Genomic DNA, 26,803 nt, shown 5'->3' with positions numbered 1-26,803 from the left:
CTCTTACTCTTTCCTTTCATTTCATAGACTTCTAGCTAAAACAACTTGTGCGGTTGGTTTATTTGGTTTTAATATATTTTTTTTTATCTTAAGAGTTGAGGAAAATTGCCGACAGTTATCTTGTCTTTGGGTGGTAAAATCTTATTTTAATTTGTATTCCCTTGTCAGGTTGTTGAGATGACACAAATGGATCGTTGAACGTAGTTTTAGACTTAATCTTTGATTTGAAAATATTACGGAAGTATTGTGGACGACGTAGCGTCGAGCGTAGTGCGGGGTAAAAACCCCATTTCTGGCAAATCGTTTCTGGCCCATCAGATCTAAATTCAATTCCTTTCTACTTTATACCAGATTTTCATAAAATTCTGATCATAGTCTTCCTGACTACACAAACATTCAAGCCATTACGGTTGACTGTTGGGTGTAAAATGAGACATTTTATCTAAACTTCTCTACCGCTACAGAAATCAAAACAAAACATCATCCCCATACAAACAAAAGTATCTGATTTCCCTACCATCAAAAGAATCATCTCCAATTCTCCTGTATTCCAACAAATACATGAGTGGCTACACACATTTTCGGTATATGGGCAAGCATACTCCTATGCCAGATGATCCTTCTTTAAATGAAATTGGAATATTTCCCGACCACCGTCATTTAGGACTCATTGTTCGCTATAGTAAAAGGCTGATTGCATTATTCAATATCCACTCTACTCTGTTTATTTGTAATTTCTGCAATGTCCCGAAAATGAGATCAAATCAGAATCCTTTTGGAAAATGGGTAGCAATTTCAATTTTTCACATATGGAAAAAATGGTACATTTGAAAAGACACCTGGTCCTGATAGTAAAATTTGTTCCAGAATTTGAAGAAATATGATAAATAGAAATTGAACAATCAGCTTCTCCTCAATGTTGGAAACTTCCTTGACCACTGCACAATTGTGATGCTCCTTAGTCTGAATCGAAATCTTGTAATTAAGATCCAATCCCCGGCTCCCAGAGAGAGAGACTGAGAACTTGGCTTGCGAGGGCCGTCAGTAACAGTCTGACATCGGATTCACGTCTACCTCCATTAGGCTTTCCAGAGTAAAACAAGTCGGAAACCGGAAGCTCGGCGCTTCAAGTATGAATGTTTGTTTGTTCTTTACGTATATATTTGAGTGCAGAACTACCCCATTTCTACATAGCCCATAATATATATGTTTAGCAAATCAAATTACACATTTTGATATTGATATTTAGTATTTTAGGTTGTAGTAAATTTACAAGGAATAAACAACTTTGAGCTACTATAATTTTACCAGTAATAGCACTATTTTGACTAAACTGGTAGATAACATGCTTCATAATATATTCTATATTGCTACAAATATTTACAATTTACATAAGAGGGGGGAAATTTCTAATCAATTTTTCAGAAACATTGTAATAACATCAAATCGCACTGATCAAACAGGAAGAATAAGGATAGGAGAATACAACTTTGAGACCGTTGACAATTTCTTCTATCTTGGATCGAAAATCATAACCGATAACAACTACGAAGAGGAAATCCGCGCACGGTTGTTGTCAGCCAACAGAGCCTATTTCAGCTTACAAAAACTGTTCCGCTCGAAACGTCTTACCATAGGGTCAAACCTCTTACTGTACAAGACAATGATCGTGCCAGTCCTCATGTATTCCTCGGAGACTTGGGTTCTTAGCAAGAAGAATTGCGAACTCTTGGCCGCGTTGGAGAGAAGAGCCCTCCGAAGAATTTTTGGCTCCCTACATGAAGATGGACGATTCCGTAGTCTAAACAACGACGAAATCTATGAGCGATACCATGACCGTCCGGTTGTGTATAAAATGCGGCTCAATAGGTTACGGTGGGCGGGTCAATTAATGTATGGATGAGGATGATCCCACCCGGAAAGTCTATAAGGGCAATATCTATGGTAGAAAAAGACCCTGCCTAGGATGGAACGTAGGTCAGGACGCCAGACAGCTTTTAGGGATATCGAATCGGTGGACCTCGGCGAATAACCGGGATGTCTGGAGTTCCTTACTAAGGCAGGCCTAGACCGGATACCGCTTGTTGCGCTGTTGATGATGATTGTAATATACCATTATTAGCTCAATTTGAGTAGATATCATGAAGAGTATTTTAAGGCCTGGGCACCGTATAGTCCAGCTTCGGTTGGACAGTTTCTCAAAGTGGGTCCGTTAAAGAAATCATCGTTTTCAATCCTACGCACTACCCGGTTTTCCAACAAACTAAAACTGACTTCGAAAAGTACTAATCGATACCTTCCATTTGATACCCAACATGAATATACTCGGTGGAAAAAAATTACAGCCTCCCTTTTGCATGTATTAGTGAAACCCCTTAAATTCAACATAGAAAAATGCAACTTACTGCATGCGCGGGCTTCCACAGTTCAATTTCGTGTCAAACGTTTCTAAGAAAAGTGTGTGTGACAGACAGACAGAAATTGAACCGACTTTAATAAGGTTTTATTTTACAACGAGCGCAATGCTTGACCACACTGCCTCCTAGTGTACCGTTACGATCTTGAATGAAGTGCTCTAACACACTTCAAGGCCCTGATCCAACATGGATTGTTGCGCCAACGATTATTATATTATTATTTATTTTACAAACAAAACCTTAAAAAGGGCTGATAACTTTAAACTGCTATAACTTTCAAACTAATAGCCAGATTCTCACGAAATTTTGCAGTATTGTGCACGACACTGTCCTCTATGCTACTGCATTGTAAACCTAGGATGAATTTAAGGGGGATTTTCCGGTCAATTTCTGTAGTAGCATTAAGTTTGTTTGAGAAGATATATAATTAAATGAAGCCTAAATATCATGCAAGCGCATGACTGAATTTTTCGAGATTCTTAGGTTGGGTAATATCCGAAAATGAGTCCTGCCTCACTTTAAATGTGCACAATTTGGCTCCTTACTTGCGCACTTTGCAGTTTACGTCAAAACTGGAAGCTGCTTGTGAAAGTACTAAACGACACCTTCCACATGATTTGTTTTACACAAAACCTTCAAACAAAGTGCCGCAGGAAAGAAAAGGGCGCATCGTCATTTCACCGCACTTAATCCCAGAATATCCAATTCGTATCGCCAAAATTCTGCCTCAAGCCTGTCAAAGCGGGCATTCTGGATCCTTGAATAACATTGTAGAGAAACGTACAGGCAATCTAAAAACAAATCTTAAACCGTCAGTCCCAATCTGAAGCCCTGTTGATATTTCGGTGCTTTTCCTTTTAGTCACCATTGACAACAAGCAGGGAATATTGGGCATTTTTAAACTCCAAATTAAAGAACATACATAACAAAAGATTTCCTTATTTAATATGTAGATGTTTGCCTCCTTAGCCGAAATAGTTGATCGTTGACCTTTCAATGTTATTGTCCCGATTTCAAATTCCCGTCGTTATAATTGTTTATATCTCTGTTTGTTACCACTACTATAAAATTATTCTTTGCATAACAAATGAAAACCTTACCTTATATATTAAATTCGGAAGAAGAGAAAGTGTGAATGTTTTATGCTCCACAAAGAAGTAAAATTTGTAATTGCGAAAAATTGAAGCTTTCAAAAAACACTGAACACATAGTGTAAATTAAGGAATATTATTGAATTGTTGCAATCCAATGGAGTGAACTTAATGGCGATTTTAGTGTCTCAAACTGCCGCCAGATACTACTGGTAATGCCGGACAATAGGACATTTTAGTCATTTCACTTTTAACAAGGTTTTGTGTATTTCTTTTATAAAGAGATTTGAGTGTGCATTTGTCCCATTAGCACGTAAAATATGCATATATTATGTGAAAATTTCCACTTTCAAGTGATATTGACATTAATAGTCTTGAATTTGCAGAGAAGCGACACTTTTGACCTAGTATAACTAACTAACTAGTAATGGTGGGATTTTCACCAAATTTGGCAGGATCATGCCCTATGCTATAGCCTTCATTGCTGCATTTTGTAATTCTAGGGTGAACTTAAGGGGGTTTTCCTGTCAGTTACTAAAAATTATAGTAATGTACTATTATTAACTTAATTTGAACAGGCATCGGTACGAAGGGTATTTCGGAGCCTAGGCACCATGTAGTGGCCGCCCCCTGATTTTTTTCAGATTTTTCGGTTTGGTAGTTTCTGAGAATGGGTTCGTTGAAAAAATGATCAGTTTCAACCCCCCGCACTCCCCACCTTTTCAACAAATGTCAAAACTAAGACCGGCTTCGAAAAGTACTAACCGAGACCTTTCATTCGATACCCGACATAACTATATTTGATGAAAAAAAAATTACACCCCCCTTTTGCATGTATGGGGACCCCCCTTAAAACCAACGTAAAAGGATGTAACTCACTATATGCGTGAGCGTTCATAGTTCCCACCTTTCTACCAAATTTGGTGCCAATCGCTACAACCGTCTCCGAGAAAAATGCGTGTGACGGACAGACAGACAGTAAACCGATTTTAATGAGGTTTTGTATTTACACAAAACCTTAAAAATCATTGTGGTTGCAGTGGAAATGAAGACAAAAGAATAGGAGCAAGTCAAAGCAAGATATATTGTATTGGGTTGAGGAGAAAGAAATGCCGTATTTTGTCAGTAGATGGCGACACTGAAACATATCTTGTGTTGTACTTATCACATCGGGTCATACTATACGGCGATTTGAAGACGACAATCTGTGCTACAAGTGTCTTTTTGACAGTGTTGTGATCGTACGTTTCAGTCTCAAGTTATAGCGTGTCATTTTTGAAGCGGATGGTGACTGGTGATGAAAAGTGGAACACGTACTACAACGAGCGAAACAAGCGAAAAAGATCGTGGTCGAAGCGCAGCGAGCCGGCCCAAACCATCGCCAACCCCGGATTGACGGCCAGGAAGGTTTCGCTTTGTGTTTAGTGGGATTGGAAGGGAATCATCCACTATGAGCTGCTCAACTATGGCCAGACCCTCAATTCAGTCCCCTACTGTGAGCAACTCGACCGTTTGAAGCAGGCCAGAAGCGGCCAGGATTGGTCAATAGGAATGGTGTTTTGTTCCACCAGGACAACGTTCGACCTCCCACATCTTTGATGACGCGCCACAAGCTACGGGAACTCGGATGGGATGTCCTATCAGACCCATCGTATAGTCCGGACCTGGCAACAAGTGATTACCATCTCCTTCAGTCCATGCAAAACGCTCTTGGTGCTAGTAAGTTAGCCTCAAAAGAGGATTGCGAAAACTGGCTGTCTGAGTTTTTTGCAAATAAGGAGAGGGTGTTTTATAAAGGGGGGATAATGTAGTTGCCTTCTAAATGACAACAAGTTTGCGAATAAAACGGCGCATATTTGACTTAAATCGGATAATTCTAAATATGTTAAATAAACCGTCAAATTTCGATCACAAATACGACATTACTTTTGCCCCAACCCAATATATTAAGGCAGAAAGTAATTTAGAAAATTCCAAACGGGCATTCTTCCTTGGAGGACGAACCGGGTGAAAGCCGCCCAAAATGTTTGGATGATGATAAGATGTTGCACTAGTAAAAGCCAAAATAAACGAAGAACCCAAGTTGACCCAGGGAATGGTGGCTAATGAACTGGGTTTAAGTTCCATGACGGCCTTACGAATATTTGATCATCATCTGGAATGCACGAGAAAGCCTTCTCGAAGAGCGCTTCGTATATCAAATGATGATCAAAATGAGGCACGCTTTCATTTCGCTAAATATTTCCTTACGAAACTTGAACGGTCGATCTAGCCCCTTCGACAAAGCCGTTGGCGGTGACAAACCTTAATTCTAAAAGCAAACAGCAACTGGTTTGACAGAAAAACCGGCTTACCATAAGTTTTTAAAAATGTGCTTGCAACCAAGCCAAAAAACGAACTTCGACGTTATAAATAATTTTACTGCGGTATCTGACATTGAATAAGTTCGTCCAACTCGATTATTTGGAAAAATAAGTACAAATTTGAGAGAAAGGGCCTTTAATTTTAATAAAATGGATATAAGTGCAGTCCAATTTCCAAACCAATATTGCATATTACTGAACGCTATACTATCGCATGCATGTATATAAATTGATCGTACACATATTTCAGATTTACTTCATGCACAAAAGCATACATATGTGCATATACAGTACGTATATTGAATACCGCTGGTTTAATGTATAAATATATCTACCTGAATTAGGCACTACCCCAAAGCTTGAATAGCATATACATATAAATGCCATATGTTTTTGTCGAGTAAATGATATTGATATATAAATGACTAAAAGACTAAAACGAAATCTTTCCCTGCGACCCCCCATTTATAACATATGTTATAATGGCGTCATTCACATAAAATGTAAAAGTTTCACCGCCTATAACTTTGTTAATAATAGTTGGATTTTCTTCAAACATCCCAAAGTTAGGCCTTATATTATCCCTTCTGCTTGTGTGCTCCCGGCTACACTTCTAAAATATGCTAATATACTACTATTAACTTTATTTGTGCATATTTCGGAACGGGATATATTTTGAAGCCTAGATTTCGTTTAGATACATGTTGCGTTCTTTTTTTCAGATTTTCCGGTTCTAGGATACGTTCTGAGAGGAAAATCTGTTACACTTTTTGAGGATCATATTTTGAGCCCTCACTCCCCTACGTTTCACCCGATATCATATGTGGAACCTGTTTTGAAAAGTACTAATTGAGCCCTTTGATATCCCACACGACTATATTCTGCGAAAGCGAAATTCGCTCCCCCTTTCGCATGTATGAGGAGTCCCCTCTTAAACTCAACGGAAAGTGGCGCCGCTTGCTATATGAAAAAGGATCCATAAACCACACGTTCTCACCAAATTCCGTGACAACTGGTCCAGCCGTTTTCGAATAAATCTGATGTGACAAACACACAGACGAACAGGCAGACATCGACTCGATTCTAATAAGGTTTTTTTTCACAAAAAACTTTAAAAAGAATTAATGTTTGATTTTTTTTATAAAAATTGGTCGTACTTTTGTTACTCTCATCCACGACATTCAACCAACCTCTGGCCAGCTGAATGTCACTCTTTTAAAACCTTGCCTGCGAGCGTAAGTAATAAATATTTGATAATACAGTCATACCAACTTAAAACGAAGCCGTCACGGAGAAGAGTTACGCGTATCCCCATCGAAAGTCAAAGTGTTAAACATACATACATTGTTTTCGCGAAAAACAATTTAACAATGAAGCAGGCATCAAAACTGCTTTCGAAAAATGTCTTCACACTTCTTCAATCCTCTTATATTTCGTTGGAAAAAACGTTTGAAATTTGCTTACCAAATTAATTTTCCTAAGAGTTAAGAGATCTGTAATAACCCATATGTCGTAGCTGTAAATCTATTAATGAAACCAGATGGCCACCACGTCTACTCACTATCATTGTCAGAATCCAACAATATCCCCAGGACTTTCTTTTCATTTCAACTATGATTTTTGACTGTTGCTGGGAAAATGTCTCGTTGCTTTTATAGTAATATAAACATAATTATATCTTGACGACTTAGCAGCATTTCTTCTTTCTTATTATTATGGTGTTTTACCAGTGTATCAACGCAATAGTAGATAAAATCACAGAAACAGATGGTGTCTACTCAATCGAAGTTTTCAAAAGAAATATCACTTTTACAGTCCCTAAGTAGCTGAACATTGGTGTAAAACAGCCCCAATTAGTGTTGAAATTATTCCGTCTTCAGCTTTTTGGACAGGTCAGCAAACGCGAATCACTCGTTTCCGTTTATGAGCAATGCGTCACCGATAGCGTAAACAATGCTGCTGACTGAGAACCTTTGTTTTGATAATATTAATTCAGCCCGTCTCCCTTGCCCCTTTTCTCCAAGTCCATAATTCGGTGAGAAAGCTAAAGAAATTTCACTTGAATAATCAAAGTTATCGTTGCCTGTTGAATACAAGGCAGAAAGGAATTCGCCACGAATTGGTAACTAACTACAATGATGGCAAGCTCTCTAACATGAACCTACATATCACGCTACCATTTACTCCGTTTCAGTGCATTGATGCCGAAATGATCTCTCTTCTGCTTGGAGAAACAGTGAATACCCGCATGGTACGGGGACTAACCATTTCATCCACAAGAGGAGGAACCTCACCGAATGTGATACAGTTAAGAACCACGGTGAAGTGTTCACCTCTTCAGTAGCTCATCATCCTGGATGAGAAGTCGACCGTTGAAGTCCTGCATAGGACCATCGAAAGATTTACGATATATGCAAGCTCTTTCGTGATGCGGTAGACATTCCTGAAATCATTGCAATCTGCAGCATCTTCCGCTTCCATTATCAGCGCAATATCAAATTCTTCCTTGTCACGACGTACATTACGCCGAGCTTTTCGTGATTTCGCTTGGTATCGAAGTTCGAGCGCGTCACGCCCGCGATCGCTCCCAGCCCCTTTCGTTCATCGTTTCCGCAGTCAGTGAAATCTTACGACGCCCCTTCGGGATGTGGTCCACAACTTGTGTACGATATTCTCAGGTGGGTTCCTCAGTATATCCACCGTTCGATCAGCAAGATAGGTCACTCACTGTCGAGCGCCCATATAAGATCATATAAGAGGTCGATGTTGAACTTAGGCGGTTGCAGCTATCCAATCTCGCAAGAAGTGGCAGAAGCAACATGCAAGCGAACGTAAGCGATCATCAGATGTTAATCCTTTTAGAGGCCAATGTTAGCACCTTTCTTGTTACGCACATCCAGGAGAAAACTCCTAAATCTGCTGCTAATTGCGAAGTGGGAGATATAATTGCTCGTTCGGCATCGGTCAGTTGAAACCAAACTGACTTTATGGCAAGCTTCGTGCTGAAACAATGTGCCACTAATGACGTGGCGGTGGAGGTAGCAGGAAGCCACGAACCTTACTCCATTACCGCTGCGGTCACCAAGTCCGTGTTTCCCCATCACATGTCTGAGCAAGGTGTTGTCAGGTGTTGGCATTCAGATCACCGTCGTGTCGTGGAGTGTGCCCACATTTCAAAAACCGATCGTAGTCCATTTTCGATAGTCAAAGGTCGTAGCCGTGAGTTTAGTCCTTATCGAAGACGTTGTAGACGTTTCGATATGTGAATTAACGAAACTTCAATATTTTATGGTTTTATCTCTCAAAAGACAAAAGTTGGATTCCGACCGGAAAAACAATTTAGAGGTTTTTTGGACAAGGTATTCCATAAGTCCATGTAGCATAACAATTATTCCAATGATAACTTTCTGGAATGTCTGTGCAAGAAATTTACTCGATCAGATTTGAGAATGCGGTCTACTGCTAAAGGGAAAAATCAATTATAACTGGAGATGAAGAATGGTTGACGTACAACAACATCATGCGAAAGTGGTCATGGAACAAACTTTCTGAATCTTTCGAAATGTTCGCAAATCTCTCTTTAACAAAGAAAAAGCTAACGGTCCGTTGCTAGAGGGATTAGCAGAGAATTGTCTGCTGCTGCAGTCTAGTTAAACGATTGATACTAACATCAATTGTTAGTAATTAACAAGACTGAACAAAGAAGAAACCAGAATTGGAGAAATTTCGAGGTTTTATAAGGTAATGCGGAACCACGAATAGGCAAAAAATGAAGAAGATTGGCTGGGAAATTTTATTCTGTCCCCTATGCACCGCTAAAGTTGAATCATCGGACTACTACTTACTCCTGGCATCTCAGAGTTCTCTATACGGAAAAAATTGAATTCGAAAAGTGACTTCTCCGAGTTTTTTCGCCAGAGACCATAGAACTCCTACGAGGACTTGATCATGGCATTCTGCACAATGAAAAAAACAAAATAATAATTGTATCTGGCCTTTAATTTAGAAACCACGGCATGTGAGCATTCGCTTGATTGATCAGTAACTGAGTATAGACCATAAAACCGTTTGGATCCATTTACAGAAGATTGGATTCCAAAAAAGGTGGATGTTTGGGTGCCACACGAGTTGACGCAAAAAAATCCGAATCAACGCCTGCGATGCACTGCTGAAACGGAACGCATTCGACCCATTTTGGAAGCGGATGACGACTGGTTGTGAAAAATGGATCACGTAGGACAACCTCAAGCGAAAAAGATCGTGATCCGGCCGGCCCAAACCATCGCCAAGCAGCGATTGACGGCCAGGAAGGTTTTGCTGTGTGTTTGCTGGGATTGGAAGGGTATCATCCACTATGAGCTGCTCAACTATGGCCAGACCCTCAATTCGGTCCTCTACTGTGAGTAACTCGACCGTTTGAAGCAGGCGATTGACTAGAAGCGGCCAGAATTGGTCAATAGGAATGGTGTTGTGTTCCACCAGGACAACGCTCGGTTTCACACATCTTTCATGACCCGCCGGAAGCTACGGGAGCTCGCATGGGATGTCCTATTGCAACCACCGTATAGTCCGGACCTGGCACCAAGTAATTACCATCTCTTCCGGTCCATGCAAAACGCTCTTGGTGCTACTAAGTTGGCCTCAAAAGAGGATTGCGAAAACTGGCTGTCTGAGTTTTTTGCGAATAAAGAGGATGGTTTTTTTAAGGGGAGGGATAATGAAGTTGCCTTCTAAATGGCAACAAGTTTGCGAACAAAACGGCGAATATTGGACTTAAATCTAAGTATGTTAAATAAAGCGTCAAATTTCGATCGCAAATACATTTCTTTTTCCCCAACCCAGTAATAAAAGGATCATTTCCTATGAACGCAGCAATATAATAAAAATTACGAAAATTTCGATGAGTATGTATAATGAGAATTTTCCAGAACTGACCATCATTTTCGATATATCTTCAAATATCACAATAGCACCATAGTAAAATTCATTTCCAAACGATTGAAAAACTAAACATCAAATCTGTCTATCTTGATCATAATTCGATCGAACCTAGATTTTCGCTTTCCAAATAGTTATAATTGCAAATTTAGCACTTACTTTCCGTAAATCGCAGGTTAGAAGAATTTATAGCATATTGTCAGAAAATTATAGTTATATTCTGACAATAATCAGAACAATTAATAAACACAATAGCATACATTTTTACTTTAGGAAATCCACGAAATGATTTATGATTCCATCTCTTCCCCACGAAATAAGAATGTAGGTACATATACTAAAAATATCACTAACCACAACCAACTTTTAACTATATCCTTAGAAATATTGTTGAAAAATTCAAACCAAAGTACCAAGAAAAAAGTTCTGTTAAATTTGAAACTTCCTTCAAAACATCATCAACTATTTTTTCCTACACAGCAAAACTTTTACGAACCACCATATTAAAGTCCTGCGAATGGATAGTGCCGAAGAAAAAGTGAAATTGAATTTGTCCAAAAATAAAGTACGAATAATATAACACAAACAAAATTATCCATTAAAGGTGAACATCTAAAATGAAGCCCTATCGTAAACTTCTCTTATTTTCCATCAGGCAATACCAACCTGCAGCGAACACCATATAACTATCTCATGTACCGACACACAGAACGTAAGCACTCATTAATTACACCGTAGAAGGCCACACCCTTTAAATTGGTTACATTCGTCTCGCTCTACACATTCTGCAGCCATTTTTCCACTTCCCCAGTTTTCTTATCACATTTTGTTTGGTGTTATGTTCCAACCAGAAAAACGAGTCGTAAAATGAGTGGGAAAGGGACCGGCATTGCATCGATTGTTGCTATCACCACTACTACCGTTGCTACTTACCTGATTACATCCGGGAGGCGTTCCACTACTTTTGGGTGGGACTGTTTCATTGAATTCACCGGAGATAAGGCCACAGTGCAGGCAAGCATCAATTCAGTTGAGAGTTCCACTGGATGCTGTGGAGATTTCTCCTCGGGAAGCTGCAAAGAATTAAGAAATTGAAGTGGAAATGAATTGAGGTGAATTTTGTAAATGGAATGGAAACAAATACAACTGCAAAAAAGAGGGATGGAGGTCATGCGCGATAATGGGGATCGTAGTATTGGACAAATCTGATTTTAGAACTTCGTTTGCAAAAAAAATAATTTTAATTGTTCAGCAAATTGAATTTTGAGGGACATAAATCAAAATTAGGTCTTTTGCTTGGAAGTAGGAATGATAGCATATGACATGGAATCTGGTAATTCATACATGACTGAAATGAAAGGGCATATTAAAGTGCAGCCAAAGAGTGCTATAATAAATTAAAAAAGATAGCACAAAAATTATCGAATAAATTTTTTAACTTAAATCGTGAAGTCATATACCCTGATTGAATGTGAATTTGAATTGAACTCTTTTCTCCTTTCAACTAGAGCTTCATTGAATTTTAACAGAAGAATAGAATAGAATAATTCTAGACTTTCACTCGAATTTTACTTGAAATAAAAGATTCGTATACTGTGAAGCCTCTTATAAAATTATGCCTTTTCACGTGCCTTTTGAGATTTTTTTAGTGGGAAAAATTACTCGGAATTCAATCAAATTTGAACTTTGTATTAGTCATATACTGAACAACCTATGAATTTTTTTTCGAAAATTTTAAGCTAAAAATAAAAGAGATTCGCGATAATATTCCGGTAATCGTATCTGGAGTATCTGGAGTTCTCCAACTGTAAAACCAAAAGGCTTTTAATTTTACATGAGTTATTTTCTAAGAATATGAACCTCAATTGAGTTCAAAGTAATCAAAAATAAAAATTTTGAAGATATTCAAACAAATTTTTTCGGTTTTTATAATTTTTAATTATGCATTTTTATTTTTTTACCGCCAAATTTTATAATGATCGATTCACTACTTTTTGGGCGAGAATCCCCGAAAATTTATCATTCTTAATTCCGAAGGAAATACAGCTCCAACAAATGCACGCGTGCAAGAACTGACGCCAAGTATTTATGAATACACTACTTGCATAGCGCTACCAGATTTCGTAAGGACATAAGGAGATTACCTTCTCGGCGGGAGACCCTGAGCCTGTACCCGATAATCGCTCACTCTCGCACCGTATAAACTCTGAAGGACGATTGCTCAGTGGACTCTTCTCAACCAGATTTTATTTTAAGGGGCATCCCGCATGAAGGCCGTTTTTTCGCTTTTTTTAGAATTTTTTTTCTGGAGAGCTGGATAGAAATACAAATACGAATTTTCACCATATATTTATTAATATCTTTAGGATCCGTAATCAATCTTCTAGCTCGATAGCATAGTATATTATTGAAATACAGAGCAAATTATACACCCATCTCCAAAAAAAAAGTGTTTTTCTGCTGCCACGCTCTTAAAGAAAAAAAGTAAACGGCATTTTAACGTGCAGACTTAACTACAGTCCGCAAATTATGATTATTAAAAAATATTAAAATCTAAATTTTTGGTGCCGTATTAAACTTTTTTTTTTGTGAATTTTGGTGTTTTTAAGGCTTCTTTAATGAATAAAAAAACTACTGAATGAATCGCAATTATCCTAGTTTGCGGACCGTAAAAAATTTTCTGAATAAGTCGTGAAAATTTCAAACAATTTCGTTAAATAGATGTTGGGCTATACTGGCAGCAGGTTTTCAATATGCAGTTTCGAGAAAAACGCATTTAAAAAATAGAATGTCATTTTTACTCATAAAATCTTAACTAATCATTAATCTGCTATTCCTAGTCCATAAACTTTAATTCTTTAATTCTTGTCCATTTAGCGAAGTCATTCAAACGTCATTCGGACCGATAAATGCGCGCTTTATTACGGCGAACATCATAAATCATAAATTTCCGAACGACTCCGAATATGAAAAAATCACTTTGCCTATATATTCTACACTATATCTAGATACAATTGATGCCAAAGATTCTGCGGATCTGACACAAGCGATGACTCCCTTAATTTGCTATAAAAACCCATTTCGAAACGATTTTAAGTCTTTGTACAGAAACTCAATTCGGTCTACAGTTCGTCTATTTATATATGGCACGCAATTTATTTGGAAACAGTATAAAATTTGACACAGATATTGAAACTATGTAATCATTCCCATGAATGTAAAAGAATGGTGTAACAATTTGGTTTTAAAAACATGGTCCTGGGGGGAACGAATCTTACTTCCAGAATAATTTGGGAAAGAGGAAAACATTGGGAAAAAATCAGGATCACACCGCCAAATCTTAACATCATGTAGATAATATTCTGATAAATGCTTAAAAAAATTAAGAATATTTAATCCCATCTGAGTATATTTTCATCTAATATATATATATATCATCACAATATACCAACCATACGAGATAATGCCTAATTTTCAACCTTTATCAAAGCTGAGACCTATATCAAAACCCAGACGGAGGTAACACAAATCCTCGGAACTGAAGCAGGCTTGAAACATGAAAATGAACTTCTCCCATGGTTTTCAATCTGATCTTAGAATATGATATCCTGGATGCCAAGATCCAAGATATAGCATGTTATACAACAGGAAAGTTACCCACCGAAAAGTGGCCTAAGAGATGACGCTGGCATAATGGCATGTTTCACCTCATATGGCAAAAAGGTTCTTCTAGGTACGAAGTGCAGTATACAATTTCAAGCCATTACAAGGAAAGGACCAAAATTTTATAAAATAATGAAGAAAAACATTTTTTCTTTTTGCTGTGGGTTCTTTTTAAGGTTTTGTGTGAAACAAAACCTTATTAGAATCGAGCCGGTGTCTGTCTGTCCGTCTGTCCGTCTGTCTGTCTGTCTGTCTGTCTGTCTGTCTGTCACACCCGATTTATTCGGAAACGGCTGGACCGTTTGTCACGAAAATCAGTGAAAGTATGTAATCTGGTGTTCCCTTTACATGCAGTAAGTGGCGCCATCCAGTGTTAAGTTTAAGGGGGGGCTCCCCATACATGTGAGTGGAAGGTGCAAATTTTTTTTTCACAGAATGTAGCCATGTGGGGTATCAAATGAAAGATCTCAATTAGTACTTTCGGAAACTGGTTCAATATTTGATATTGGGTGAAACATAGGGGAGTGAGGGCTCAAAATATGACCATCAAAAAGTGTAACAGGTCTCGTTCTCAGAACCTATCCAACCGAAAAATCTGAAAAAAATCACAGTGGTGCATCTCTACGAAATCTAGGCCTCAAAATATATCCGGTTCCGATATCTGCACAAATAAAGTTAATAATAGTATATTTCCACATTTTAGGAATTCACCCGGCACCCCCTTTATATTCATCCCAGAATTACAAAATTTGGCATGCGTATAAAGAAGAACATAAGGCAGAAGTTGGTCAAGTTTGAAAAAAATACAACTATTATTAACAAAGTTATAGGGGGTGAAACTTCACATTTTTTTGTGAATTTTGTGCACTCTACAACCTGCATGACGTCATCATCACATATCAATTCGTCAATACCACAACGAAATGAGTTCTTATGAATGGGGTTGGAAAGAATTATTTTGTTTTAGTTTTTTAGTCATTTGTATATGAATATCAATTACTCCAACCAGACATGTGTGTATATAGGTATATAGTATATGCGTGCTAATGAACTTTGCGGGTAGTGCCTAATTCAAATAGATATAAGAAGTAAATCGGAAATATGGGTACGATCAATTTATATACGTGCATATATATGTACAGCGTTCGAAAATAGGCAGTTTGTTTGTTTAGGGTGAGCGTAATATCTATGGCTGTAATATGTACGTATGAGACATACGTAGTTTGGAAAAATATGAAGGATTATGTTGGATTTGTAGCTATATACGGATAGAAAAATGTGCGTTGAAATTTCTTACATAAGATGAACACAAAACCTTTATACCCGAAGCACGAGCTTCCGGTATTCCGACTAGTTTCATTTTATTATTCAATGAGATCTCCATGAAGAAACACATTTTTCATAACGGGGTCCTATGCAGCAATACGATTTTTATGATGTGAATCATCAAGCTCCTCAAATACGCATTTATAGAAGCATAACTTTCGCGCTGTCTCCAATTTTTTACCCTCGTGCGGTTTTTGGAGATTAGGAAACGATAATCGTTGGGGACTGAATCTTCGGGTGCGTTGTCACGGAGAAACCAAAGTTTTTTTTTTCTACGCAAAAATTCAACGTCGAAACAGTTTACCGGTTCAACTATAGACCGAAAGTTAACAAATGGGGCACCCACCTACCAGAAAGCTATGCGCACGTTTAGTTCATATTCCAGTTGTTTCGGCTATCTCACTTATTTCCAATCCCGAGTTTATGAATTTTTTCAAGCATTTCGAGAGTTGTGACCTCAACGGAGCGTTCTGAACTTGATGCTATATTCATAATAAAAGGAGTCTCTTTGGTATTCATTACAATATACATTAACGATGCAACTATCTGATAATGCCTATTATATAATAACCTCGAACTAGTGCAAAGGTTTGATACCTCATCCTTTCATCCCTTCTCTTCTTAGAAGATAAGCCAATTTGTTCTGTAACCCCATTGTCTCGAACTTTTGCAACCATTTTGAACTAACTCCCTGTTCCCCTATTACATTTGACAATCCCTCCTGACTCAATTTTTCAGTGGACCGTCATACAAGTATAGGCAGATTTTAAAAATGCCTCTCAAGAAATTTGTATTGAGAAGAAGGCATTTTCTATTGCTGTTCTGCTGTTGTTCTGTCAAACTGCTGTTAGGAAGCAACATTTTAAGATAAACTTCCCCAATACATTCGCAAGTCCGGCCCATTTAATGTGGATACTACTTATTAGATGTACGTGGAGGAGTAAGTACCATATATAACAAACGAAGTTTGAATTCTCTTCTGCTTGGAATTCCGTATCCAAATTTTACGTGGCTAACTTCATCCACAAGAGAAGGAACCTCACCAGATATTATATGGTTAAGAACCCTGGTGAGGTGCTCTTTCCACCTCTCCAGTTGCTCATCATCGTCATCGCGGACGACCTGTGTAACACTCGAGAAAATGGCGTTTTTGATGGGGGCCCAATGCTCATTGATATTCTCAGGCGGGTTACTCAGTTTATCTGCCATCCGATTAGCAAGGTAGCTCTCCCACTGTTGGTCGATACTAAAGGTGGGGGGTCGTAGCTCTCCAACCCTGCGAGAAGTAGTGGATGTTACATGGTAGCGACCATAAGCGTTCGGTGTCGCTCATTTGAAACCAAACCGACCTTGTTAAAATATTTCGAAACAAATCTGTTGGACCACTTGTATTGGTCGTGGCGCCGTAGTGTTACTGAAATTTTCGAATCCATATTCTCCTCCATTTATCTTGGCTGTTTAGTCTTATCCATTCCTTTTTCCTTAACCTCCGCCTCCTGAAAAAAATAACCTTGCCTCTATTAATCGTACAAACATAACAACGTCATCATGATAGTACATTCATGATGCATGTACCGCGGACTTGGAAGTTCAAATTAATTCGTACAGACAATACTATCAAACAATATCACAGTAGCTTGGAAACAGCACACGAAAAAGCTCGAAGATCAATAGTTTTAGCCAATTTTATCGACACATATAGCCTCGATAACAAGGGAAGAATGAGCAGTTATACACACAGTCCGTAGTTCAGGATGAAGTAATCGACACGCCTATCGAATGAAAAGCAATGGCGTCACATTTTCAAAACTCTAAATTCAAAGTTCCCGACATGATCGCGCCTAATAAAACTGAAAAAATTAAATATTTTATCAACTTACATCGATTATAAATCAATGAAGTGTGTTAGAGCACATTCTATAGGAGGCAGTGTAGTCAGCATTGCGGTCGCCCGAGATTATTACCTTAATTTCATTCACAGCATATTAACAACTTTAAATTGTATACCAAAGACGAAAAGCTATTTCAGCCCTTGCTAGATATCATCATTAAGTTCAGTAGGTATATGGGAATTCAACAGAAAACCAACACCTAGAAAGAAAAAGCCATTCACATAGTATACATAAAAAAATTGTAGTTGTCAAATATAGATATCCAAACCTCTAACAAATGTTTGGTTAATGGTGCGCTGTTCCAAAAAATAGATACAGTCCCTAGATGGAAAAACTAGCATTTTTATTAACCCTTAACATACCAAGGAGGTCCCTGACCCCGGAGAATGATTTTATGTAATTCTGCCAACAATCAGACCTTGATTTTTATATGTGACCCAGATTAGGTTAAGCAGGTTAATACGCCTATAAAGAAGGTATTTCTTTCAAAAACTTATTTGCTACTCCGTGAGAGAAGGAAACCCTATAAAAAATTTCATGCCGGCCATTCCAAGGAAGATTGTGGCACTAGCAGAAAGGGAATTTTAAGGGACCGCAGCTTGGTAAATAACGTTGACGACAGGAGCTTGGTATGTTAAGGGGTAAAAATATACTCCGCAAGGAGTCTTGAACATTGATCGTGCCAACTACTGTGGGACCACACCATTCTATTCGACGACAGTAATTGTGACAATAGAGCCCGTCTAGGTCTGCTTTTCAAGAGAGAACTAGCGTACTTCATAATCAAAGCAATTTGTTGAAAAACGGCAAGAAAAAATCAAGAACTACGTTTCCTTGGCTGCTTGTACAAAATCAATACAAAACTAACGATATTCTCAAAAACATCAGGAGAAATGCCCACTCTTCGTAGAATATACCAAACGGGCAGTCTAATCCTGCTGTGACTTTGTTATTCAATCCTTTCATATAAGAAGAGATACGAGACAAACGTGGCTGCTTTATACACTACCTTGATCGAAAAGCCCCTGGAATTTATTTAGAAAATTGGAAATTATTCATCAAAATTAATGTTGTCCCCTTCAAAGTAATTCCCATCTTCTGCAATTCATAAGCCATTCCTTGGTCCAATCTTCGAAACATTTTTTATACTCAGAATTTCGCATACCCAACAGAATCATCTTCGTTCCCCGTAGTGTTTAGCTCAACTGAACAAAAAAAATCGCAGGGAGCCAAATAAGGTAAATTCAATGATTGTAATGGTATTGTTGGTGTATTTGGTCAAAAATTCGCTATTAATGATGGCATTGTCCGATATTGCAATGCAAAACCCACAAGTTGCTAGCCCATAAATCGCAGAATTGCGGGTATCAACGATGCGATGTTCGGATGTCAACTTGATTTGAAAGCATCCGTCTAACTTTAATTGTAGCCGAGATCCTCCTCGACGATTCGGCTCACAGATTTTTCCCTCACACCAACAACCGACAACAATTTCCAGATCGACTGCCCTGGATCCCCAAAAAGTGAACTCCTGAGCCGGTTGAATGGAAGCGAGCGTTCTTGCAATACGCTCCTTTGAGTGTATCATCCTCAGTGGTGTTGCAAGACCCTCCAGCTCTCTGTACTTCGCAACGACATCATACAAGTTATCACCCTCTGTTCATTCCTCTTTCACCTATAATCTGCCAGTCACATCTGTTTGCATTATCCACTTATTGGCCTAATTTCTAGACAATCACCTCTGAAAGCACTGAGAAAATAAGAGATTCCAAAAGCCTATAATCTTACCAGAAAGGGCTTACATGATTTTTAATTAGGTCAAAATGAATTTAGCGGGAGTAGAAGACTTGTATATAAGTTTCCCAAGTCAAATTAAAAATTTCCTAAACCAAATCCAAAATTTTCCAAACTAATCTCAGAACTTTCCAAATTAATTTCAGAGTTTAATTTCAAATTCAGACTTTTGCAATTCAAAATCAGAGTTTTTTATTTAGATTTTTTGAATATTTTATTATAGATAGATATACATTAAGAGAGTATTTGGAAGAACCTATAAGTACTAGATGCAAACTTAACGTAAATTCAACCAAAACAGACCTAATGGTATTCACCACTAGAAGAAAGATGCACGAGTTCCAATTCCCGTGACTTAAGGGGTTATGTAGAGTTGCGATGGTCACGGAAATTGAAAAAAAATAATTAAAAATTCTTTAAGTACATTATCTCAGGAATATTCTCACCGAATTTCGATCGGAATATTAGGTCCAAAGTTGTAACAATTTACGAGGCGCAATGCGCCAGTGTAGTTGTACATAAAATAAACCTTCATCCCCATATTTTTTTTTAAATTCTGATTTCAGCTGAACTGTTATCGAATTATTGTGTCCACGACAAGCGTTTCCCAAAAAAGTAAGTAAACAAGTCGGGAAACCGGGAACTGGACGCTTCAGGTACAAAAGGTTTTGTGTATTTCTCAGTAAGTAGCACGTAATATATCCATATATTATGTAAGAGTATCCACTTTCGGGTGATTCATAGTCTTCAATTTTCAAAGAAGCAACAACTTTGACGCATTATAACTTTGTTAGTAATAGTGCGATTTCTACCAAACGTGGTAAGATCCTGCTCTAGATTAAAGCCTACATCACTGTGAAATTCCGTGGTGCTAGGATCAACTTAAGTGATGTTTTGCAGCAAATTACTAAAAATTATAGTAATATACTATTATTAACTTTATTTGAACAGATATCGGTATGGAAGGTACTTCGGAGCCCAGGCAGCCTCCTGATTTTCTCAGATTTTTCAGTTGCGTAGTTTCTGAGAATGGCCCCCTTAAAGATATGATCAATTTCAACCCCCCGCACTCCCCACCTTTCCAACAAATGTTAAAAATAAGACCGGCTTTGAAAAGTACTAACCGAGACCTTTAATTTAATACCCCACATGACTATATTTGATGAAAAAATTGTACACCCCCTTTTAGAATTCAACGTAACAGGATGTAACTCATTGTATGCGTGCACGTTCACAGTTCCCACCTTTGTACCAAATTTGGTGTCAATCGCTGTAACCGTCTCCAAGAAAATGCGTGTGGCGGACAGACAGACAGATGCAGACGAAGAACGCTGAGAGAGAGATATCCCTAAATAGATGACAAGAACGGTGGGAACGCTCGGGAAAGGATCGGTGGACTCACAGTTTCATTCCTGCCATCAAAGAGTGGTTGGAGAGACAACACGGTGAGATTAATTATAATCTCACACAGTTTCTCACGGGACATGGAGGATATCTCCAATACCTTCACGGGTTTAAATTGGAGTCGGGGTTGGTTTTAGTGGGTAAAAATCCCACACGCTGGTATGTCCAGACCAGCGTCTTATGAAGATTTCCACCTCCTCAAACAAAAAAAAAACAAAAGACAGACAGACAGTAAACCGATTTTAATAAGGTTTTGTGTTTACACAAATTTATGTTTACACAAAACCTTAAAAAGTAAATAAAGTCAGAAACCGGGAGCTCGTAGCTTCAGGTAAGAAAGGTTTCAATAATAATAATATAATCGTTGGCACAACAATTCATATTGGATCAGGACTTTGAAGTGTATCAGAGCACACTACAGTATACTAATGGTAATGTGGTCAGCATTGCGTTCGCCCGAAAATATTTCTCTGATTGGCTCATTCGCTAAGTCCACTGGTATCCAACATCCAATCACGATAGCAAATCCCTTTGCCACCAGTGAGATTTAAACCTCGAACTTCCGGCCGCCCAGTGCTCTAACTGCATGAGCCATCCGGGCAGGTTTTGTTGATCTTTTATATAGTAATATTTGGGTACACGATGGTTTCATTTATGCATACCTTCTATACCAATTTCATGTAGTGTGGACATTTTATCTCTTTGGGAGTACCAATTTGACGCAAAATAAACAATTTTGACCTACTGTAACTTTCTTGATAATGGTAGGATTTCCACCAAACTTTCTGGTATGCTGCTTCATGTTAAAGCCTATATTAGTTTAGCTAGTTTTTCAGATTTTTCTGGTGGATAGTTTCTGAGAATGGCCATTTAATTTAAGTCACTCCTTTATTACCTGTTGTTGTATTCAACAAAACCCTAAAACAGCTGTAGATAAGCCTTTTTTAAATTTTTTTTCTTTAAAAAAGTGTTTACATGAAAATCACATATCACACACTGCATACTGCAAGTGGAAAGTTGAGGGGGCCATCCCGTGTGAAGGCCGCTTTTCTTCGCTTTTTTTGGGAATTTCTTGCGAAGAATTGGATAAAGATGCAAACACGAATTTTTCACCATATATTTATTAATATCTTGAGCATGGGTAATACCACAAAATTGTTCCAGCCGGATAGCATAGTTCATTATTGAAGTACAGAACAACTTATACACCCATCTCCAAAGAAAGTTTTTTTTTACTTTTTGGCTATCAAATATAATATAAAATAAAGGACATTTTAACGTGCGAACTTAACCACGGTTCGCAAAGAAGGATTATTAAAAAATATTGAAAGGTCAATTTTTTATGTCTGCTTAAACTTGTTTTTGCAAATTTTGGTGTTTTTTCACGGCTTCTTTAATGAATAAAAGAAACAGCCCTATGAATTGCAATTATCCTAGTTTTCGTAGAAATATATTCTGAATGAGTCCATAAGTGCGAATTTCAAAGAATTTCTTTGGATAGATTTTGAACTATGGTGGCAGCAGATTTTCAACATGCATTTTTGAGAAAAATGCATTTAAAAATTAGAATGTGAATATTACCCGTAAAATTTTAACTGACCATTAATCTGCTATACCTAATCAATAAACCTTCGATTCCTTAAAACACATGTAACTTCTTGGCATCATTTCTCGAAGTCATTGGAACGTCGTGCCAATCAGTAAATTCGCGCTTCATTACAGCAGTCGACATAAACCTGACATACGACACTTTACCTTTTTAACACCGTAATTTCCGAACGACCCGGAAAATCGAAAAATGACTTTACCCAAATATTCTACACTATGTGTAGACACAATTGACGCCAAAAAAAAAAGATTACTCGGATCCGACGCACGGGATGACCCCGTTAATTTGGGATCTAAACAGCAACTGTGGAAAGCCGACAGCTTTCAAAATGTCCAAAAGATGTCATGCGAATTCGCAAGCAAGTCAATCCAACTGCAGAAATCGATCCTTTAACTATCCCAGAATACGCCGCAAAAATTTCAAAGCAAAATTCGTATTTAGATTCTATGATGATATAACCGAAGCATTATCGGGTACAGGCTTAGGGTCGAGCGCCCAAGAGTCACTTTACATCCTTACGCAATCTTCTGGTGCTATGTAAATAGTGTATTTAAATTACTTGGCGTCAGCCTTTCTACAAGTGCGTTTATATTTGTTGTAACTTTATTTTGCTTGTAATTAAAAATGAGTTCATATCCGAAAGGGAACTTTTTACTGATTTTTTGTACAAAAACAAGTTTTCTCAAAATGACGTTCTTCACATGCATAAATCATAACTCAAAAAGAAATAAACCGATCATTATGAAATTTAGAGATATAATTCTTTATAAGATTGCCAAGAATAGGAACCAACATTTGGGAAAATAGCATATTTTTAAGAGTACTTCTTTGAATTATTAAAAAAAAAAAGTGATGAAAATTGAAAATTTTTTAACACCTGCATTTTTTTTTTATTTTTATCACTTCATTCACTTCATTGAGGTTCATATTCTTCGAAAATAAGTTAATACGTTCAGGTCCGGCGGTTGGAGAACTCTAGTTACGATCTTGAGTGTAATAACGTCACGTAACTTTTTTATTTCGGTTTAAATTTTTCCCAACGACTCAATGGAAAGCGATAGTAGAACGATATGATTGGAATTTCTGGCGAAAAACTTACAAACAATTAATACCGTGTGGGGGTAAGGAGTTGTCTTTCCATAAATCTGGCCTCTTCTACTTCACATTCGATGATAAAAACAACTTGCGTGAATGTATGAATGGTCCCCTTAAGATTCGTGAAGTTAACAGTTCTAGCATTTCCACCAAATTTCGCGCCAATATGTAGGTATAACGGTTTCCTAGCATAGTGCGTGTAACAGGAAGAGACACGGACAAACATGATTTTAATAAGGTTTTGTTTTTCACAAAACCTTAAAATATGTATTACAATCATCTCTTCTATTTTCGTAGAAAATCACCCTAACTTAAAATAGTTGGAAAACTAAAATATGCAATAATCAATTTTTACCAAATAATTCTTATTTTGTTATTGGACATGTAAAGGATTTCCAAAAAGCTGGATCTTTTAAAAAAGTCTGTATATATGTATATGGATATCACGGAATTATTGTCTACAGAAACAAAATACGCCATCTTGAAGAATGAAAAGAAAATTATCAATCATCATAAAGAATAATGGTTTAAAAAAATTATCAAATGTAATGACAATTTGCATTGAAATAATTTAAAAATGGAAACTAAAACAAATCAAACAAGAAATACCTTGTTATTGCAAAAATATTTTGACACGTAAATTTAATCATAAATTAATGGCTTTTGAGTTCCAAAAAAAGAACAAGTCTATTAGAAAGTTACCTCGTTTTTATAACACTCATCTCTAGAAATCGAAAAATATAAACATATTGTTACCACGGAAAATACTAAACTGAGAGTAGGAACTATTGCACTCTTCCAGCAAAGCACTTCCATAAAAATCATCCCACATATTTTTCGACAACATTTTTTTTATGACTTCATCCCTATAAATGTGTCCTACATTGAAATTACAACTTATTGTCAAGAAAATTGATTTGTTTCAGACTTTTATAGATGCTAACTATATTCGTATATGAGACGAACTTAACTGAGAATCTAAGATATTACTTTTTTGAAGGAGAAAAATTTTTACAGCTTGTGGATGTGCCAGAATGAAATGCTAATTACTTGACTTTATTATCATGAATGTGTCGTTTGCAAATACTATTTTCTTTTATTGAATATAAAATCAAATAATGGCGATCGTAACCAACCCACATGCCAACTTCGGTGACAAATCGTCCCCAGGTGTTAATCTGTTTTTATTACATTTTATTACATGAACGTACTTGGAGGTACAAGTGACCATAGGTCACAATATTTAGAAAATAAAATGTTGATGAAGTTTGGTCGAAATTTAGTTGAAATTCACAACATGTTTACGACTTCAACATTTATCAAAACTACAGACATATTCCTACCTATGTAGGTACATATGAGTAATATCTGGTCATGAAAAAATTATATTCTTGGACATTTGAATTGAATATATTCGTGAAAATATGTTCAACTATCTGTTTATCGGAACGAAAACACTTTTCTTTTTAAAGATAATTTTTCTCGATTTTTTTTCCATTTATAATTTTCTCTCGGAGTACTTTTTTCCACTTATTGAGTTGGGGTCTATCAATAGAAACACAGTATTTCCTAGGGATCTACTGGTGTAGGAGACAATTAAAAGGGATAGAAAAGTTTGCGAGTTATATATTTCGAAACTACCTTGCTACCGAAATGACGTCTGCACCTCGGATAGAAACTGGCCTCACAGCTACGTCCTTTGGCAATCGAAAGTGGTTTATAACTGGTTTCTACAATGTGCACACGATCCCCCATAACGGTATCGATGGCCGCCAGAATGTACAATTTCTCCAAGTCGAGCGAGAATTCCAGCGATATAAACTGGACATTCCAGATTTAGGCGAGATGGAAATTGTGGGACTGTAGAGAATACATATCTTCTTCTTTCGGTAGTGTGGTTTTGTACTTTGGAAAACGTAGTGGGGCTGTTTCTCAAACGTACCGCAGGACCAGGTTTTATTACTCGAAAGCCGGCTTCTTGTCGGTGAAATTGCCAAATTGCCATGTACCAGCCAAGAAATCCGATACAGAGAAGAAGAGATGATGCCCAGGAACTGGAAGCAACGGATGATCGTAAAGATCTCGAAAGAAGGCATCCATCTTTTTGACAACTGGAGGGGTATTTGCGCCTCCATGCCGTCGCGAAGATGCTGGCTAAAATCATCTTAAAACGCATCAAGGACCGCTTTGACAGCTTAATCGACAAAGAACAGGATGAGTCGCTTTTTGCATACTTCTGTCCCAACCCCCCATTGCGGATCATTGCGTGTTGAATCGATGTAAAATCTTAAAGAAATTTGAGGTCGGAAATGGAGGATACTTCCGAAAACATTGCAATGACATCTGCTTGCTTTCTCGTCAGGTCATAAACTTTGATTCAATGCCTCTAAATTGGGAACAGAATGCAAGCAGAGTAGAACTGAAGATAAATACCAACAAAATCAAGATCTTCAGTCTGACGTTAACGACGGCACCGACCTTGCTGTCATTCGATGTATTAACAGCGCTAAATCCACTTATGTTGTTTTATTCGAAATCTGCTAATGCAATTATTACTTTGATGGCGTAATATGATTTACCAACAAACAAGATGAAATTTTCATAACAATCTTTTTCCACTCCAAACGAATGTAATAGTTCTGTGGAATCTAGAAAGGACGAAAAACATTCGAGCCAGCATGTTTTAATTAGGAAAATATATTGAGGAGACTAGTCATTTCATTCACGAGAAGTGCAACTTCATAGGATGTCGTACGATTCGGAAAGTGTATCGTTAAAATTTTGACGGGTAAAGAAATCTAACGAGTTAAAATCCAGGTTTACGCTACACATAAAATGGAATGTGCATTTGGTATGTGTCGGAATATAATCATGCTAAGGATCAAAGTTAAAATTTAAAACGAGGGTTGAAAAATGCAAACCCTTTCAGAAACTAGACAATTATAAAAACCATAAAAGGTAATGGTGATGCCTTCTTAAGAAATCTAGACAAAATGCAAGCCATACTGTTACCTTGAACCTTATTACAGTTTTTTTTGAAAATCATAAGAAACCGCCAATCTAAAAGATTGGATATTTTTGAATTTTTCGTGTAATGATTACAGAGGATTTAATCCCAATTTTTCTTATTAAAAACATTCTGCATAAGCATCAGGAAGGGCATTCCGGAGAAAATAATAACCATTTTCAGAGCGGCATATGATAGCGGAGT

General features: G+C 37.4%; 1 protein-coding gene across 1 annotated transcript in view; it reads right to left on the bottom strand.

The window, feature by feature from the left end:
* Positions 1–26,803, bottom strand: part of LOC119654822 (S phase cyclin A-associated protein in the endoplasmic reticulum) — a 127,147-nt gene that overhangs the window by 67,278 nt on the left and 33,066 nt on the right. The window contains exon 6 of the mRNA XM_038060383.1: positions 11,743–11,882. Within this exon, the coding sequence (XP_037916311.1) occupies positions 11,743–11,882 (140 nt within the window). The remainder of the gene's footprint in view (positions 1–11,742; positions 11,883–26,803) is intronic.

The sequence above is a fragment of the Hermetia illucens genome, chromosome 4 (genome assembly GCF_905115235.1).
Source record: "Hermetia illucens chromosome 4, iHerIll2.2.curated.20191125, whole genome shotgun sequence".
Classification (NCBI taxonomy): domain Eukaryota; kingdom Metazoa; phylum Arthropoda; class Insecta; order Diptera; family Stratiomyidae; genus Hermetia; species Hermetia illucens.
Note: the sequence above shows the minus strand (reverse complement) of the source record. Positions and strands in the feature narration are given on the sequence as shown.